Source organism: Camponotus vicinus, unplaced genomic scaffold (genome assembly GCF_025532165.1).
Source record: "Camponotus vicinus isolate PSW18456_S1 unplaced genomic scaffold, iyCamVici1.0 SCAF_7, whole genome shotgun sequence".
NCBI classification, from domain to species: domain Eukaryota; kingdom Metazoa; phylum Arthropoda; class Insecta; order Hymenoptera; family Formicidae; genus Camponotus; species Camponotus vicinus.
Genome location: NW_028141979.1, coordinates 7,516,514 through 7,537,883, shown reverse-complemented (window position 1 = coordinate 7,537,883; position 21,370 = coordinate 7,516,514). Strand labels below are relative to the sequence as shown.

Below are 21,370 nucleotides of genomic sequence, written 5' to 3'. Positions count from 1 at the left end.
ATAAATTAAATTCTATCCTGCACCCAGCAATCGTGACGTTTCCGGCTTCTCATGTTGCACGGTAAATGCATTAAATTTTCAGCTGGTGTTTACGCGCGTGTGCGTAAATATTTTTTTATATAAGCTTAGATATTTTAAATAATGAAAATTTAGATATTTAATTTTATTAATGTTTGATTAATTTAATTAATATTAATATCCGCAATAGTTTCTTATATTATTTATTAGGGATAAATTTTTTCAAGATTTGCAAGCATTTTCTAATTTTTACAAGTAAAAATATTCTTGATTTTCGCATACATAATAAAATTGATATTCTTTATCAACTATGTAATCGTAAAAAAATAGCAATATTACAATAAAATAATGTAATTTTAATTATATGTATAAACTGTGAGAACAATAATATTTGCTCAATGCATGCATTTTCGTGATAAAGTTTGTTTAGGTCTTGCAACAAAAATAACTATTGCAATAAACAAATTTTTACTATACAATGCACCATAATAAAAAAACAAATATCTATTTTCCGCGTATAAAAAAAAAAGAAAAGAGAAGAGAGAATTGGTTCCATTTTATTTTGATGTGACGTGTAATATCGCATATTGCGCAAAAAAAGCGGTTCTAGTTTTTTAATTTCTCTTTATTTAATATCGACATAATCGTGCGGGACAAAGGAATTGATTAAATTTTCCCGATTCCAGTCGATTCGCCTAAATAATTCTCCGTCCATTCAATCGCGCTCCCTCCCCCTTCGATTCTCCCGGTCGGTTCGTCCGTTTCATCGTAAAAACGCTCGAACATCCCAAGTACTACGAGCATAATTGCAGAACAGTCGCGTGCTTGCTTTTTCCATGGCACTTAAACGTTTTACGAGCGAGCCATCGAATTTTCGTTCGCCTCGAGTGGCGCCGATCTGGCCGGTCTAAACCCCTTTTTCTCCCTGTCCGCCTACGCTTTCGCGACTTCACCCCCTGACACGGGCTACGATTTACATGATAATGTACTTACTCGCGTTTGAAGAGGGAAGCGATCTCTCTTGCGCGTAAAAAAGGGCGAAAAAGGCCGGCCAGCAAATAATATTCGTTGAATAAAAACATTCCTTATGACATTCTTGACTTTTTAGATTTAGTATACTATTTCACGATTTGCAAAATAAATTTTCATCGCTAACGTAATTCAAATATTAATATCAAAATTTCCTCAAATATTTCTTTTTTATCTCTTATTTATTTTCTAAATTATATGCTTTTATTTATTTTCCAAATTATGTGTTCAGTTTCTGTTATACAGCTTGCTAATAAAAAAGGACGAAAGGAAAAGAAGTGCATATAATAATACCTAAGCTATTCCAATATGTACGACATATTATTTATGTCACAATCTCATTTTAATAACACGCAAATCTTCAAACATTCAAACGCGTTCGGAATTCGGGCTTGCTTAACGAAGCCGAAAATCCGCGTTTCGCACAAAGCTGAACAATATCGGGTCATTGATCATACAATTGACGATTCGGAGGTGAAACGAATAGCCATTACTCAAACCTCAGTCGACCCCGATACAGTCAAGCAAACATTGATTGGAGAAAAAAAAATATCCGTCGTTGAAAAAGCCAAAGTTCTATTCTTTCATTTTTTGTTTGACCTTTTCGGAGAGAATATATTGCAAATATATCACAAGTTCTCTCGCGTATAATGTCAAGACTCATGAGCGTGAGAAGGACGAGTGACATTCGACAATAAATGCCCGGCAAAATGGAAAGGGTGAAAAGCGCTGGTCGTGAACGTATCTCTGCGGCGAAGGAAAAAAAAAGGGGGGAGAATCGGACAAGAGGGGCGAAACCGGATATGTATCGCGCGCGCATTTTTTCCCCCTACTCTCCCTTTTCGAGAGAAAAATACGCGACAAAACGAGATATTGATCCGTTTGTATCAAGTGTTTATTGATCACTATTACTCTTGTGACGCTTTAATCGGGTTACTGCAGCATATTTTTTTCGCAAATACCGCGTTTCCTTTATTGCTGGAAAACCAATACAGACAACTTTAAAAAAAAAATAAAAAGCACACATGTCCTTGCGCTGAAGAGAAATATCCCGATTTGATCAAAGATCAAAGTCCTTCGCTTTCATCTTTCATGCGTAACCCTTAATTTCCAATTGTTTAATAATTGTAACTGCGAGTAAAAAACTTTTATATAAGAAAAATAAATATTATATGCATTATATATATGTGTAATTTCACACAAAATATTGAACATTCATGTCCAATTTAAAATAATATATTTATATAATTTTATAATTATATTTATAATTATTTATATAATTATATATATAATTTTATAATTATTTATAATTATTTAATTACATACATATATTTTAATGCACCCTACACAATATCATAATAATTCATGTGTCGCAAGATATCATAAAAAATAATATTATAAATAATAATAATATAGAAAAAATACTTCTTCTGTGATAATTCTCGTGTAATGATTTTTTCATTTTCAAAAGTGCGTGACGCGAATCGTATAATGCAAAAAGCCAAGATTAACGGCAACCCCTTCATCACGATTTCGGAATTCGTCGAGCGCTTTACCCCGCTTAAGCAGAGATACCCCGAATAAGTTCTCTCACTCTCTTGTGAAATATCTGCCTCGATGAGGGCCAGCAAACGTGCCCGGATTACGTGAATAAGTAAAGCTTTCGCTTGCGGAAACTTATCGCGGACTTACCCGCGTCGTAAAACTGAGGGAAAACTGAATTCTTTCTTGCGTACGTTCGCAACTAAACCGGATCTGCGGATAATAATCCCGGCAACGGTATTTAAAAAACGTAGGTACGTGCTTTGACAAACCCTGTCTACTTTATAGACACAAACGGACGGTGTGTTATTTTCTTATAAGAGGAACACGTTATATCGAGATGTAGTGTGTGTTTTTTTTTTTTTTTTAATTTTGAAAGCTTCATAAGGTCGCGAGCTTAAGGATTAAACTCTAGAAGATTATTATTTAAACTTTGTATAAAGAATCTAATACACGTTTCTTTCTTGCATAAAGGTTAAACATCCTTTAAGCGCATCGATATAGATCCTAAGCGATAATAGATATTTCTGGAACTATCTCAGGGAGTCTCTGCACCAGTCTCTCGTACATAAGAGAGAGTTGGAGAAATTCAAGCCGCTTAGAACGCAAATCGCGACGCAACCTCGAGCGTCAAAAGGTTGAACGGATGAGTCTTAAATTAGATTCACTGAACGTAGTGTAAAGGTCGCGGGAGGGAAAGAGACAGAGAGATCGCAAGGGCTGCTCGATTGATAAGTTATAAGAATTTGAATGCGCGATTGATTGTCAGCAAAACGCTCTGCCAATCAACTTCAAGGTCCAAGGATCAACGATGTAAAACGCTTTAAGCATCCTTCGATAATTCGGAGCGATGATGATTGACTGTTTCCGAATCATATCGTAATTAAATATCCAATAATATACGCAGTGTTGATAGATTAGAACCGATAAATATATGTATATCGAATTGGAAAAGTAATAATACGTATAAATTGTAAAATATAAAATATAGAACAGAGGAAGAGAGGGGATATTTCATACAATTCGCTTCGACGATAAATGTCATATCGTGTGGAATATTTCAATTTTAAAAAATTTATACGTATCTTTCATAAAATACTTTGCAAATTTCATAATTCATTATTAATGTCAGCACATAAAATAGAGAGGATTTTTATTATTTTTGTTATTTCATATACATATATATATTTCCCTCTGAAAAGAAATTTATTGTTTGACGAATTAGATTCCCTGGCATTTATTTCAAGCTTAATTTAATTCAGGGATTGAAGTAAATGTATACCTCGGATTTCCCTTCATATAATAATAAATTTTCGTGAAATTTTTACGAGGAATATATGTGGAAAAGTTCTTGGATATCGCCATAACTAATTTAATTAACATAATTGTGGGACATACATATTTTTAATGTACAGGTAGATAATATAATACTTTAGTAATATTATTACTATTCGTCAGTAAAATTATTATTACTGGAAAATGTGCACTTAAAAGATTTTGAAAATTCATTCGCGAAAAATATAATCAAATATGTGAATTAAAATTTAAATATATCAGTATATTTTTCCATCGGGCAAAGCGCGGTTTGATTAACAACTGAATTAAATGTCCGTTTGTCAAAAGCTTGTATAATCGAGTTCTCCGATGAGTACATTAAAATAAAGTAGCAAATTTCAAATTAAAAACTCCACCATTATCTCTTTTATTTACGCACGTTGAAAACTTCATAAATGCTTTATAAAAAATTCCTATATAATAATATTAATATATTAATAATAAAAAAAATGAGCTGCAAAAATTTCGACAAATCTGCATTAATAAGATCTTTGTCGTTGCTTTAATTATATGTATCTTATGTATGTAAATTAGCGAATTCTCTCTTATAAAAAAATAATGAAAACATTTTATCATTCCCGAATTTACGCGATTTGACAACAGATTTGAGAACGCGCGAGTTTCGTTACAAAAACATAGGGTCCCAAACCTTACGATCGGTTTACATGCGACAAAATGCTGTCAGATTCGCACGATACGAAGTGAAATAAAGCATACACAAGAGGGAAGGGTGAAACGACGTGGGAGAAGGGAGGGGAAAGCTATCTTCTGACCGTCGATTGGCAGTAATAGGATAATGAATCGTGAATCATAAACGTACGGCGGACGATTATATTTTTATTGTGACCCACGCTCAATTTATTCATTATTTTGTTGAGGCCAATATCATTGGGGCGAGGTATAGAACGCGCTATCGCCGTCGGAAGGCGTTTGTTCGAGATGTTGGCGACATCCTATGGGTACCATCTCGATCAGAAGCCCGCGACAAGAATATTTATCCGATTTTTTTCTCGGAAATCTATCCAATTTTTCAGAAAATTTTTGCATTACCATCTTTAAGTTCAAAGTGCAATTATTTATTTCATAATGGAATTCGCGAAAAAAGATTTTTGTTGTGTAAATATAATGGTACATATGAAATATTTTCATAAAATAATTTTTTAAGGCAAAAGTTTATTCAAAAATTTAGAATTTTAATAATATATGCTTTTCTGATTTAAATTTAGTATTCAAGAATTTTATATGATGATAAATCTCTTTAATGATTACCACAAAATATGTATTAAATAAATAGAATTTTAAAAAGAATTTTTAAAAATCCACGTTGCGTTGAAATATATATAATAAAATATTTAAAAAACTACCTGCAATTTTTTAAATAAAACCTTATACATTTTATTCTCATTTACACATTAGTCACAGACGGAATCGAGAGAGACGATTTTAATTATCTATAATAACACATTTAAATTTTAAAAAAATATTAATTGTGCAAACAAAAGACTTATACAAGTCAAAATGAAAACATCAATGTATTATTGACGGATAAAAATCCAATCTTTGCTAAAATAATAGAATCGCAAACAGACGCGACGCGATAAACAGATAAATACGACGCAGAGTGACGCGATATTGTTTCCGCCCGTCCGTGTCGCGACTTCTTCATTCGCGAGAGATAAATGTAACTTTCAACAGCGAGAGAAATTGAGTTTCGCACGCGCCCGATTGCGGGGGCGATTCCTGCAAATGGGTGTCGTGCCGCGCGACGAATCCGCGTCCCATCCCGTACATTCCGGAAGCGAATCCCGGAAGCGGTTCCGCCACCGATAATTCCGAGCGGCACTCGATTTCCGGAACTTCGTCCGAACTTCGTTCCGGCGACGAGACTCGACAGCCGGTAAAATTCTCGCGAATAAAAACGTCGATGCGACAACGTCTATATTTCTTGTGAAACTTATGAATTTATTATATAATGAAAAATAATTTTTCCAAAATTGAATTGTCGAGAATAAAAATCTATTCGTATGTCATAAAAAGTTCGTATCGTATTTGTGTACTTTCAAAAATTTTATTTGAGTAATCACGTTAAAAAAACGTTCGAGTAAAAAACTGACAGTTTATGTATTTGAAATTATTTTATATTCACCGATATATACAAAGATTATTAAAACATGGATAATTTTCGAAAATGTGTCCTGTGATCTAATATTTAAATATGAATTATTAATTTAATTATTAATTTTCATTTGTTAATATTCTATTTATTTATACATATTTTGTGGTAATCATTAAAAAGATTTATAAAATTCTTGAATATTAAATTTAAATCAGAAAAGCATATTATTAAAATTCTAGATCTTTGAATAAACTTGCCTTAAAAAATTATTTTATGAAAATATTCCACATGTACCATTATATTTACACAACAAAAATCTTTTTTCATTTGTTATTAATTATAAATTAAGGAAAAATGAAATGCATAAAAATACCAGCTTTCCTTTAATTTTATTTTCCTAAACGTTTCATTGTAGCTCAAATACGGCGATTTCTCATTCCGCCTATAATTTTTCATTCTACCCTCCGTCATAATTAAGCTGAATAATTATATTTATGCACCATGACGAGTCTGGTTCGCGATAATACGCGAGGCAAATACGAAAGAACATTTTCCTTATATTCGCAAAGAGACGGAATCCAAGAAGATCGGGAAAGAAGGATCTCCGAGAACCTCAACAACGTCACGATAAAAGCAATTGAATTCGAAGCCGATTCAAAGGGAATGGCCGATTCAAAATGGAATAAACCGTGTAATACAATGTAACCGTTTCATTCGTAAGACTTTAATGTTGCCGTAAACCTTCCTCCTCTAAAGCAGCATCGTTAAAACAATCGAGATAGACCGCATTATTCGATAAAAATCTCGTATTATTTATATTCATGACTTCAACGTCGTTATATTCGCGAAACGGAGATGCGAAGCAGATATAAATGCAAAAGGTATTCACATTTAGCGCACCGAGTGTTCTTCAAATATTTTACGTCTCCAGGAAGAGCGAGCTTTCTCACGATTACTTCCACCTCGTTTCTATTTGTAAAATTTAATCGACTCTTTAATTATGCACGAAATCCGTTGACTTTCTTTACCGAAGGCAATCTTTATAATATTATTTCCACAGAAGTACAGATTAGTTCCTTTGCTATTCGTGCTTTAGATTTAAGAGAGAAATTACTCGCGCAGAATATATTGAATATATCAATTGCGCAACCTGTCCGGTAATAAAGCATGTAAGGGATGTTCGAGACGCGGCTTGATTGGATGGCAGGTGGGGTCGCAGGCACGTTAGAGGCCTCGCCTCTGCACGTCAATCGATATTTATGCCTGCAGAGGCCATGTGCATTGCATTACGTAAATGCGTAAATGCGCCTCGTTACGTCGAGAGCCTCGCGAGGGAAAGGAAATCGAAAATTGAAAAATAGCTTCTCGGAAAAATCCGACGCATCTCCGTCTGAAGGCGCGACTCCGTGTATATCTATCTGAAAGTGAAAAATGACAAGTTGCGCTGCCCCAATAAAAATAAAAATAAAAGTGAAAAGGAAAAGAATCTCTCTCGCGAATTACGTTGTTCGAGTTTCAGGGGAAATAAGAGGAGATTGAATTATTATCTACGCGAATTATGATTGAGAGTAGCAATGTCGACTTTTTATCAAGCGGCAACAACCTTGCTGCAAGGAAAGGATATAATGACAGCACCTGATATTAATTTCTCGTCTCGGATAATGAGATGAGATGATAACAAAAGCTCGCTTCGTGTCGGTAGTTTTACAATGGCCGGCAAAAGCATCGCAAGAAATGACATAAAGTGGATTGATTGTTACAAGAAGAAATGAGCACGCGTCGCGAAGTTCTAAAGGCTAATATAAAGCCGATGAATTGTTTTTTTTTACAATAAAAACGCCATTTCTCCGGCGCAATATGCAGCATATAATTGCAGGAAACATTACTACAGAAGAAAAAAATACAAACGCGACGAAAGAAGACATCGTTGGTTCTCTCGTAATAAAAGTTGCGGCGGTAAAATAGAAAAAGCGCGTATACATTTATTACTTTCATTAAGCTCTCGGCGAAACATAAAGCATCTTTTACAATGCATGCGTCAACCAATTTTTGTTTTATCATTTGCACAATTAACAGGATTAATAGTTCGTACTTCTTTTTCACAAAAAGAGGAAAATGGAAAAATAAAAGATGTAGACTAGAGTATAAATAATTTCCCTCTTTGGGTTTCGACTTACAATTAATCGTGTTCATGAATTAAAGCGCGGGCGATACGGTGGTTTGAGGTAAGATAATTCGAAATAAAAATTTTTCTTTAAAAAAGAAAAAAATAAAAAAGAACAAAATCACAAAACTTTTCCGTCTAGTTCATTTTTCCTCCATTTATTTTCTTCCCCTTTTAGAAAAGGAATAAAAACACATTCGCGCTATTTCGCTCATGATCGATAAAATGGCGGATAAAAGCGCGATCGTTTACGTTTCCGGCAACGTGGCAGCTCGCCATCTAAAACATTCGCGCACCCAGTCGTCGGGCATTCGATTTTCCAGTCCGGTCAGTTCCGCTTTAACGGCTCGGGAAATTGCGCGACTTGGACGAGGAAGGAACGAACTCGGCGCATTTTCGCCCGCCGGGGAATAAAAAGTACGGCCGAAACAAAAATTATTTTCTTCAATTTTCATTACAGATGTGTACCCTCCCCCGCGCTTCCCCCGTTCTTTTCTCCCTAGCAGCCCTATCTGCCCAGCCCGATGAATAATTATCGGAGAAACCTCATTTTCTCCCTCTCTCTCTCTCTCTCTTTTTTATCTCTCGGGAGAAACGCGCGCGTTTTCCCGTTTTAACGCTTCGAGAAATTCTCGTTCTCGGCGAAAAGTCGAGAAGGCTTCGATTTCGCCCCACGCGGACCTTAGATATCGATCGATTGCGTGGCACATCCTTGCGGCACATTTTTTGCCAAGTCGGCCTCGTTAAAAGGCTTTTTGCTTAAGTGGAAACGATAAGGGAACGAGGACGGGCACAGGTCACGGTGTAAATGCGGAAGCCATAATAATCGTAGTACCGATGGCAATAAAATCTTGAAACACGATGTAGAAGGTAATTAAGTCGACGTGATGTTCTTAAGATCAAGACAAGTTTCTTGATTTCACGTTGAAAGTTTCCAAAAAATACATGCTTCAAGCTCAACGATATCGATACGATCTTTTCTTCCTTCAGAAAACTTTTTAAATTTATTTACGTAACCCAGAGAAAGCTTTCTGGCAATAATTTAAATAAAAGTAGTCGGTGAGTCTCAAAAGCCTTATTAGAATCTCGTTAAAATTTTTGATTTCTTTTTTTTTTGACATATGACTTTTAATATTCGCGTAATCCAGAGAAGATTCGTCTTCACTTTCGGCAAACGATGGCTAGAATTTGCGCAAGTATCGCATATTTTAAGTCCTCAAGTTACCAGGTAAAATGTCAAGTGCAGAAAACGGCGGATTAACTGGACGCGCAATCTTCTCGAGCGTCAAACGAGGAAGTTGGACAGATCGGGGGAGTTCGACGAGCTTTGGGACGAGGCGACAGATCGGAGATAATGCTACACAATAAGGCCCCGTTTGACGAGACTTGTCCGCGTTGTAGCATGACTTTGTACCCATCGTGTACATCGCCGGTTGTAACATCAATGCTGACAAAGCCGTTTTCCCCTTAACCTGGCGTACACAAGATCGTACACAAGATTATACACGCGGTAAATGTATTAGAATTTTAATTACGTAATGCGACCTAGCGTACAAATAATACATCGCGTTGAACTCGCGTAATACTATCTCGTCGATCGTAATCACACACATTTTGCCACGGTAATTACCAGTTAATATTGGCATTAGACATGCGCGGACAATTAGCGACCGACATTTCGAAAATTGGAGTATTCTATTCCTGACGATTGATTTTCCATAAAAGAACACATTTATAATCTATGTTGTTTGTCGTCAGTTTCTCGTTTTCGCAAATTGATTCGAGGTAGGTTTCATTAAATTTGTATCGTTAAACAAACCAGTTGATTGAACTTAATGTTTTTTCTTTTTGCGAAAATATTGAATGTTGTTACAATAATAAACTGCATCAAAAATTAAAAATGATACATATATTAATAATATATTTAAAAAATATATGTATATTTATAATAATATATATTAGAATAAAAATTTATTAAAAATAATTTATTAAAAATACTTTATTAAAAATAATTTATTAAAAATAATTTATTGAAAATAATTTATTAAAAATAATTTATTAAGAATAATTTATTAAGAATAATTTATTAAAAATAATTTATTAAAAATACTTTATTAAAACTAATTTATTGAAAATAATTTATTAAAAATGCCTCGTCGAAAGACTGTCGAAAAAATGTTTGTTTATATACATAGGCGAATAAAATAAAATGAAATGAAGAGATATGTATTATGCAAAAATTAACGAAACAATGTTTCGAGTTACGCAAACGTTATAAACGAGAGGAATCCATTATACCTAAATGTACGTGAAATTTTGATGCGCGCACGGCAGCAACGATACAAAAAATATAATAAAACTACAATTATAAAAAATATACTGCAAAAGTATATAACATATACGTTGCATTAGTAGTGCCTGAAGTGCAAAATGCGGTGCGGTGGAAAGCGCGTTAAAAAAGAGGCGAAAAATAACGAGCAGAATTAATCGGAAAAAAAAAGAGAAGAGGAGAAAAATGCGGACGGAAAGGGAACGAAAGTAGAGATGAAATATAGAGAAACAAACGCGAAATGAGCTTTCAATAGCAAAGCTTCCAATACGGCTGCTCTAGAGGTCATCGTCAATTCCCTCGCGAGATAATTGTACCAACCGTCAAAGGGTTGAAGGAGTCGGTCGACCGAGTGCGAGTTCACGCACAAGCGCGTATTCGCGCTATTTTCATCGGCAGATCGAGGAGCGGGGATCAAAAGGGACGCCCATCGGCCGGCCACTCGAGCGAGCCGACGAGAGGAAACGACGAGGTCTGGTCGATAGGTCACGGCAACGAAGGTGAAGTGTGTGCAAACATAATTTCGGTAGTGCTTCGAAAGGGAGGCTCTCTCTCTCATATCGAAGACGAAGGTAAAGTGAAGTATCTCGGCCACGGGATTGGCTGAAGGCCCTCGCATCACGATCGATAATTGATTAAATCCTCGAATATTCGCTCGCCGTACTCGATACCCCATCGACGGATCTTTTCATTCGCGAAAGGAATACACACTCCTGGCTAAAGCCCGAGTGAAAAGTTTCTGAGAGGAAGGATAGAGGTGGGTAATACACGAGGCCCGAGCCTCCGGATAAAATATCTTCCCCCGTCGAGAGAGATTAATGAACGGCTGACTTCACGAAAATGCCCTTTTCCCTCTGCGAATCCCCCCTCAGTCGGATCAGCTGATAAATTGAATACTTCTGGATCGGCAATGAATCTTGTTGTATAGTTGCAATTAAATTCACCGAGTCTTGGTAATGAAACTTTCAAATTAGGTATATAATAAATAGCAAAAGCAATATATATTTCCACGTGAACTTCAATTAGAAATGGCTGAAAATAAATCGAGTTACCCTCCGAATTTTTTCATCAATCATTAACATCCGACGAATTCTATAAAACTTTAACCCCCTAGAATCACTGACCATATTAACGACTGTGAGAAAACTCGAATAATAATTTTTCATATAATCATCCAATTTTATCAAAAACATAAATACACATGAAATCAATCCGACGGCTAATTTTACCGTTCCACGTACTTGAAATTTAAAATTTTATAATTTTACAAAAACCACCAAGAGAGAGACGATGTGATTCTAATATATTTTCGTTATATATTTGTATAAATAAATATTTATCGAAGACGAGACGCGTTAAATGAACGAAAAAAATTAACCAAAAAGGAGGGAGAAATCAAGAAGAGACGTCAAAAGTCCCACCACTCACCCTTGAGTTCCATGTCCGTGACCTGGTTCGCCTTGTAAGTGGCCGTCTCTCTGCGGTCGCCGACGATGAAGTAGATATTGGTGTGCTCCTCGTTGTCATTGCTGCCGGTTCCGTTCCTCGCCTCGTGGTCCATGGCCACGCGGATAATTTCGGCCTTGAACCGCCTGCCGCTCCTCGTCGCTCGGCCTCGCCGTTGCAGCTTCCGAAACTACCCGGCCTTGCTACTACGCGGGGCTGCGAAATCACAAAAGTAAAAGCCTTATGTAACGTACCCAGAGGGGCCTTCACTCACGTTAACAATGTCTTTCGTCTTTGTCGCGGTTTAGACAAGCGCGTCCTCCACCAGACATCTCGTCATCTGCGCAACATTTCGCAATGTTACACTTGCTAAATACAAAAACGTACCGTACTCTTCGCGCCCGGACACCTTTCGCACTGATTACACGTTTTCCATTACTTTCTCCTCGTTACGTAAAAATTGACAGAGTAAATGGATCAATGAGATACGTTTTATCGATGATATTTTAGGATGGTTCGACGCAGATTAAATTTTGAAAATACGTATGTTTCGCGTGTTTTATTTGGATGAAATCAAAGTTTTTTCCTTGTTTTTATTTTATTTTATAAGGTACTAAGGCGAGAAGATTTATCTAATTTTTGTTAATTTTGAAAATTATTTATATATACTTTTTTTATTAAATTGATTATTTTTGTTTAACATTGTTGAAAATTAATATTGATATCTCCAATTATTTGAAAGATCAAATATTTTAGAAATTTACACATATTTTACAAATTTTTAAAATATGTTATTATAAATATTTTCTTTATTTACAGAGTAAACAGATAGATATATAACTATTAACAGCTCGTATCTCAGAAATTATCCCATCAGTTTTAAAAGTTCAAAAATAATTTTGTTCTTTATAAGAAATAAAAATATTCTTGGTAGAGGACGCTTGTATTTTTGTATTTCAATGTTTACATATTTTGAACATTTTATAAATTGAATAAGCCAGAGTAATGTTGTGATTTTGATTTCGTATCGATCGATTATTTCCGAGCGCTTGACTTGAAAAATGTTTCGGATAAAATTGACAATAAGTCCTTTCGTAGAATCTAAAAAATGTAATTTTATGTAGGGATTTCTATTTAAAAATTTAAAGTTAACCCCCGTCCGCAACCAAAGTTTGAAGCCCAACTTCTATTCAAGTTTGAAGACCCATCAAATCCATACAATTCAAGACCTAACTTTTAAAATCGATAGCACCCTTTTTTGAGATACTCAATAGACTCGAGAATTATGTGAACCACCTTGCGTATGATTTATAATTTATACATGTAAAAACCATATTTAAAAATATTGTATATTTATTTAATTGTAAAATATTGTATATTTATTTAATTGCAAAATATTGTATATTTATTTAATTGTAATAAGACACACGTGGGTAAATAGAATTTTCAAAGAAAAAAAATGCCGTTTTCAAGAGAGAATTTTAATCATAACAAGGTTTTTATTAGATATATTTTCATTCCTATGAAATATACGCGTATGAGAAAATATACACGAGACAGAAAAAAAGACTAGCCCAATTTCAGGAGGAAAGAGAAGGATTGGTCAAAAGAGCGACGATGCTCTCTGGCTGATCGAAGAGTAACTCACTCACCTTTGGTCGGGTGTGGAGGGGTAGCAGCACCCTCGGCGAGCTCATCGTCGCATCGCCGGCCCGGCGGCGGCTCTGACCGGGCCACCCCCGATTATCGCACCTGTCAAGCCCGTATCTTCTGCCGCGCACAACACCTGCCGCTCGTTTCGGGTCTGGAAAAGGACGTATCGGGAACGCGTCGCGAGCGACGATCGACGACGACGTGGCGGAAGCGATGTGGCCGATCGCTCGTCCACTACCAGCCGGCACCGCGTTTCCTCATGGTCCATTCTGCAACAAGATGAGGGAACGTCGAACGTCATCGATCAACAGTCTCCGATTGACAGGAGAATTTAATTTTGCACACTCAAATCGGGATTATCAGTCGTGTTCTTAATATCTCGTTAAAGTAATATCGACAATTGAGATTGAGTTGGCAGGATCCGATTGTCGCGAATAGGATCGGTTTCGTCGATAAAAGGGACAAAAGCAGACATGTCGATGAAATTACAGATGCACTGAGGATGCGCTGGACACAGTTGCATTCAGATATTTATCGCCTGTGACTTTGGCGAAAGTGCTCTGATTACAGGGTATGTCGCGGACTTTCCCCGACAATGTATGCAAAGTACGGGTTGTACCGTCGTCGTGTCGGGCTCCTGCGAAATTTGCGTAGTTATGCACGAATACATTTGTCGTGGGAAACGACAAGTTCCGATCTCTTAATTTTAATAAAACTGAAAATTAAACAATTGCAAAAAGAGGCCTTTTTAAAAATCTTTCGAGGCAAACACTTCAATTAAATATATTTTTTATAAATATATTTTTCTTAATTTAAAACAAAAATCTGAAAAAATCAAAATGTAATAAACTATATACAATATTTTCGAAAAGCAATTTACTAATTTCCACATTTTCTTATTCCTCGATTTACATATTTTTCGCGAAGAAGGGAAATTTCTCTTGAAAATAATTTGTCTTCCACGAGACACTTCCTAAGCGAGTCTCAAGTTTCCTTTACAAGGAGTTTAATTACATTCCGAATACAATTAAAGATAGCTATGTATGTAAAGAGTAACGTACGATTATTCTGAGAACTTTAAATTCAACGACGACGCATTTTCAGAATTAAGAGAAGCGATTCACGTCGGTGAGGGAAAAAGAATGACACAAGAACCCGGAAAGATTTACGCGGCCATTTCGAGGCGATACGATATCGAGGACGAATGCGCGTGAATGACGCGAAAACAGAGGAGGCTTTCGGGGAGGAATCGTCATCCCTCTCGACCGTCCGTCCGTCCGTCCGTTTCCTCCCCTCGAGCCTACCACGCCCAGGTGCGCGTGGGCGTGAGAAATTTACGATTTCTTTGCTCGAGGTCGCCGGTGGAAATTAGAAGCCGCACTATAGCCGCCAGTAGTGCCACCCCCGCACTTACCCCTCCCTTTCCAAACGACGTCAAGTGATGTCGCCTCGAAAGCGAAGACGTACGAGACGGCGGCTCCGTGAATTTATGACGTCCTCGTGAATTTACCGCGAACATCGTCGTTCTTTATTACTCCCTTCCCTCCCCCCTTCCTCCTACTATATCCCCAAGAGATATTAAAACTAGCAGGGCTGATAATGTCAGAAACAGATATCGACTTTTCCATTAAGCGTTAACGCGGGCCATCCCATCATCAAGATTTGTATCGAAATCCGCGGAAAGCGTGTTTCGATATAATTCGTAGTCGACATTATCTTGATAGGGATCTAATGCCAATTTTAATTCCGGATAAGTTATACAGGGTGTCCCAGACTTAACGAATCAGCCGTTAATGGTAGATTCCTGAGATCATTTGGAGATGAAAATTCTAATACCAAAATGTTGAGGAAGACTTTATAAAAATGTTCAAACTATTGACTACTGTCGCAGAATCCTATTTTTTATTTTATATTCATTCCCTTTATCGATAGCAATATTATCGCACTGTACGCGAGCTCCTTGGAGAACGTAACGCACCGATTGGTGATCTTTAATCTTTCGTAGCGCCGAAACTACATCTTCCTCAACATTTTGATATTAAGATTTTCGTTTCCAAATGATCCCAGGAATCTACCATTAACGGCTGATTCGTTAAGTCTGGGACACCCTGTATATAAGAGGCGACGTTAAAAGGGAATTTCAACTTTAGATGGAACACATTATCGATTGCAAAACGAGCTTTAATTCACCGCACCTTGTTCTTCGAACACATTTATATTAATGAGAAAAATTTCACAACTCGCGAGATCTCGAATAAAATTTTATTCCGCATCTGATACGTCCATAAAACACTAATAAAATGTTAAAAATTTGGAGACCATTTATACTATAAATTCGAGCACTTGTAAATCCAAATTCGCCCTCAATGCGTTAATTTGGTGATGTTATTTGTAAATCTAATTAGATGATGTGTGCAACAATATCAAACGTTCGCCACGTTTTTCCGACCTTCAAGGAAAAAAAAAGGAAAAAAATACGAGCGATCTTAAAGTTGTGCGAAACCGTCTTGATCCTTTAGCGGTGAATTATCGGTTGAGTGACTTTACAACCGAGATTTTCAGCTTCGAGTGTCCCGAGGATACACTCGACGTAAAAAAAGCGGGGGATGGTCGAAGGAAAGTAATCATTCCTCAGCAAAGTGGCTAACTATGACGCGTAATATCCGCGCGGCTTTAGACTTCGGCTTTCAGCAAATTTCTGCTCTCTGAGGCGAGCCGAGTCAGCGAAGAAGATCGTGGCGTCTAATTGGATCGGGAGTACTTCTTTCTCCCTTAGAGGGGACGCAAAAAAGTGTGCTTAATAGGGGTAATAACGACGTGTTACTAATTTCCGCGCTGCTTGCTTTCCGCTTTTCCACAGCAGCGATAACCATTTGTGGCGTAATGATATATCGCTCATTAGAATCATTATAATCAGAAAATATCATGTTTTTGATAAATAAATTAATACCACAAACAAGAAATAGTGAGAAATTTTTGACTGAAAAATAATGGCATAAAGATTATCGTCATCAAAATAAAAATAATTATTTAGCTATTTTCTGCAAATGGTTAATTTAAAATAAAATAATTTATTTTTGTACGTAATTAAAAAGTTTTATCGTAAATATTTAATTAATTTTATGTGAATCAGAGACAAATATTCGCCAATATTTGTCTAAACTTTTCATCAGAGAGATTTCAGCCATAATCATTTAAAATAATTATTTCTCTCGTTTCATAAAAATAGTAAAATATGTCAATTATTATTTCGTTTATTATATTTCAAATATTTTTCTCATATTTGTATCCATTACTCTTACAATATATAAATATAAATTTTCAAATAATATGTTATAAATATATCTAGAGAGATAATTTATATAAATTATCTAAATAATTTTCGATAGAATAACAAGGAAGAATAACATACGAAATAAAATTTAATTTTTTTTGCTCGCATGCAGAATTCCGAATATGATTATAAATACGCTTAGCCTCTCAAGTCCCATTATATGATACATATTTCTTTATGCGGCAATCTTTTCCAGCCGGTTGAAACCAGCTCGAACAAAATATGTCGGGTCCAGACGATGACGCTTATAACACAGAGCCGAATAAAATCCGCCTAGGCGACCGGGATTTGTCATGACAAGTATAAGATAATCGGATTGCCACTAGTCAATTTCATACCTGATAACGCGGCAAAATGCGCGGGGGGGAGGAGGTGGGTTTCATAATTGAATGAGGTGCATCGGATATGCATCGAAAGAAGAGACGTGGAAAAGCCGTAGAATACTAATCAATGTGAAATAAAATCGAGCCGGAAACGTGATTGTAAATAAATTTTTTATACGGGAACACAGGGGAAAACGGCGGTCGTTTCTTCGATACTTCACCGTCCGGGAAAAACTTAAAAATGCACTCGCGATGGAAAAAGAGCGAGAGAGGGAAGGATAATTTTATTACGAACGAATGCGTTCTTCGCCGTGAGGTCCTCCTAACGAAGGATTGTCACACGATGAATAGTTCGTCGATTTGCATGTGAAAAGTACACCTCACGTTTGCGGCCTATTTATTTGTCCTACGTGGAATTATGAAGCGCGATAATTAAAATGCCACGTCTTCTCTTGTCGGTTAAATGACGCACACACACTGGACTGTTATAATGTTTCTACCATCGGAGCTTTAATCGATGGATTATTTTTATCGAATTCATATAGATTGTTCCTTCTTTCGGTGTCTCTTTTTCTTTTAAAATACATGAATTGGAGTGTCAACTTTTCGTTTATTTTTTAGATAGGATATAACTGATACGGCCGTCCTTCGATTTACGTTGCAGACTTTTTTTTTTAAGATAAATCCGGATCACACAAATAGAATAAAGTAACACAGTTTGGAAAAAATCCGCAAAACGGCGCACTCTATTTCGCTATATTTTCAACCGAGTGATTTTTCAGAGACCTTTTACGTAATAACTGCGCAAGCGTAATAAAAAAATACCACAACATGATAACTTGAGAATCGAATAAATGTCCAGTTTAATTGTGTAAATGCAAAACAGAATATACCATCGTGGAAAATATCAAACATATTTTCTCTCGTATTTTTATTTCAATATTGAAACGAGATTTTCAATGAACGATGTAAAAAATAGAAATTTGATATATTTCCTCATTCATGGATAATCTATATTTTTCAAGAAACGATGGGCAAGTAATCAGATGCGATCGCGATCGGCTGCATGTTATCATGTGTTTCTTTTATTCTCTCTTATTACGTTTTTCATTTAATTCTAATAACGCGAAAGATGGAATCGAGAGGACTGCGAAAGAGGCGGAATAAGCCGCAAGATTTCCAGGTGGATTGGCGTCAATGTTTCAACGTTCGATCGACCTCATGCAATCGCGGTGATTATTAATCTTGACAAAGGGAAGGAGATTATTAATTACTGACACAACGGGATTATAGCACGATTCGCTCCCATGTATGACATTATCCCCTCGATGGCACAGAAGCTGCATTGCATAATAATGCATCCGTTTCTCAACAAGATATCAGAGGTGAAAAATATTAAAAAGACAACATCAGGAATTTTCGCGATGCACTTTTACATTTTTGAAATCTTTATACTCTACAAAAATGCGGGGATATATTTAATACACAGTGTGTTCCCTTGATTTAAAATAGATTGTCTGTCAATGAAATTGCGAATATTTTTTCCTCGATGATATTTTCGAACTCGCAGTCCAATCTAACTCCGATCGAGGCACGTAATACGACTTCTTTCGACCTTTTTCCATCTGTTTTTCCAATTTTCCAATTTTCGTGAATCCCGCGATTCGCGTGTTTTACATGTAACGCGATTGTCACGCCTGCGCCGTATTTGTGGCAAGCGAGACAATCGATAGCATATGTTGCGGCCGAGTTTATCGAGGGATCAAACGCGACGTGCGTCGTTAAAGGCGATCGACTTTTCGCCCACGAGTCCTCCGCTATTACTGTTCTACGACCTGCATTCTTTATAAGTGCCTGAGTAATGCATTAAAGAAAGTTTGAAGTCGCTTCATTACGTAATACGCTTTCGAACTGGGATAGCGTCATTAATCTTTCTCCCTAGAAAAAAATTGTCTAATATAATATACAGGGTGTCCCAGACTTAACGAGTCAGCCGTTAATAGCAGATTCCTGAGATCATTTGGAGATGAAAATTCTAATACCAAAATGTTGAGGAAGACTTCATAAAAATGTTCAAACTACTGACTACTGTCGCATCGAAGACACAATCGCAGAATCCTATTTTTTATTTTATATTGATTCCCCTATCGATATCGATATTATTGCGCTGTACGCGAATGTAACGCGCCGATTGGTAATCTTTAATCTTTTGTAGCGCCACTACAAACTACAGTTTTGAAACTACATCTTTCTCGACATTTTGGTATTAAGATTTTCGTTTCCAAATGACCTCAGGAATCTACCATTAACGGCTGATTCGCTAAGTCTGAGACACCCTGTATATGCATGTTACATAAATAAACATTCAAGTGATTTGTTCATGCACAGCTCGATATCCTTTAATCAAGATCATCGTTCGATGTTCAGGCTTGTTTCTCTCTTGTCAGAAATGCTGTCCCCTTTTTTCCAGACGGTATAACTGCACAGAAATGCAACGTCTTGGTATTCCGAGAAGCCTCGGGAGAAATATTAGTCGCGCAGAATGTGATGTCACCTGGCACAACTCCAAGGAACAATAGTCCTAGGGTAATTCCGAGTAGCAAGATGTTGCCAACCAAGTGGAAATGCTGCGACACTCGCAATCGTATCGCGATAAAAGTAGCAAGAGATGGATCCAGTTATCTCTCCGCGAGACAAAACTATTTATGCATTTGGCAAACACGTGTGACTCTGTTTCCTTTTTTTGCGAAAAATATTCGATTCTCGTTTGTACTGTAAAGGCAGCTTTGTCGGTGGGAAGAAAAGCAGAGGGAGAAACGAAATTAAAAAATGCGTACGTGAGCCGGAAAATATCGGAGAAATATCGTATATTTTTCGCATCGATGCCGTATTGACGCAGGCTTTATTGAATGTATTTTTGTTCCCTTCCTTTTACAGAAAAGAGAATAGAATATTGCATTGGATTAACTCGACCACGTGCGATTTGATTCGCTTATATCGATATAAAATGTATCACAAAACTCAAAACGAAATAATTGCAGTCAGTCCGTGTATTTGCAATAAACACCGACGATATATATTCGCGAAACGTACCTAATTTAAACAAGAGAAAATTGCGGAATAATAATGAAGGATCGCCAGATCGCAATGGGATTTATTACATCGTTCATCACTAAACGTGAAACGAATGGAAAATCGAAAATGGAAAATCCCGCTATTTTCCGTAACGTACACACTATATATAATATGATTCCCGACGCATACGTGAAAGTTTTGCTACATTTTATTATTTTTCATGTCATATAACGTTATCTAAGCGTTTGTCTGTAACAAAAGGTATCTAGGTCAATAGATGACAGAAACAAATATTCTTTAAATATATTATATCCTTTTGTCTGGCATGTGTGTCTTGTATAAAAAATCAATATAAATATCGCGCATTAAGATTAATAAAGAAATATAATCCAAATTACATTAGATAAATCATTAATAGCTATTTTCAATAATGTTTTAACTTGACGAATATTCAATTCAAAATTTTAAATTTTAAATTTAAAATGATAAAAAAATATCAAAGTGTTGATTCGATAAACGTCAGACAAAAATTAGTGCGAGCAAATAGTATTATTAATATAAATGTAAGTTAGACGATATATTTCTGCCCCCTTCTCCCCTCTTTCTATTAAGTACCGCAAAATTAGCGAGTCTCATCCCTCGGAGGAATTTTCATCAAACAAATGCGTTACATTATAAAGACCGCAACCTGTGAATCATACATGTATAGCACGTGCCTCCCACGCTCATGTCAGCTCGTGTTAGAATCGCCGGTTTCTGTTTATCACAAACAGGATGAAAATCTCTAAATAAATAAATTTTAATTATTTTCTCGTGTGTATGCTTTACAGATGAATTTAATTTATTAATAAATAAATTTAAAAATAAATAAATAAATTAATTAATTAATTAATTAATAAGATGAAAAAAAATCAAAGACAGCAAGATACGAATTAATCTAAAAAATATTATTAAAAAAATTACTAAAAGTGACAGCTAATATTATTTTTATTTCAAATTATATGTT

The 21,370-nt window shown here is 36.0% G+C and overlaps 1 protein-coding gene across 5 annotated transcripts in view; it reads right to left on the bottom strand.

Moving 5' to 3' along the window:
- The window catches only part of Pde9 (phosphodiesterase 9), a 216,797-nt gene that overhangs the window by 27,960 nt on the left and 167,467 nt on the right, over positions 1-21,370 (bottom strand). For all 5 annotated transcript variants that reach the window (XM_083104397.1, XM_083104400.1, XM_083104396.1 and 2 more), the window contains 2 exons: positions 13,632-13,901; positions 11,962-12,195 (listed from right to left, as the gene is read on the bottom strand). In XM_083104397.1, coding sequence (XP_082960523.1) covers positions 11,962-12,195; positions 13,632-13,676 — 279 coding nt within the window. In that variant the 5' untranslated portion in view covers positions 13,677-13,901. The remainder of the gene's footprint in view (positions 1-11,961; positions 12,196-13,631; positions 13,902-21,370) is intronic.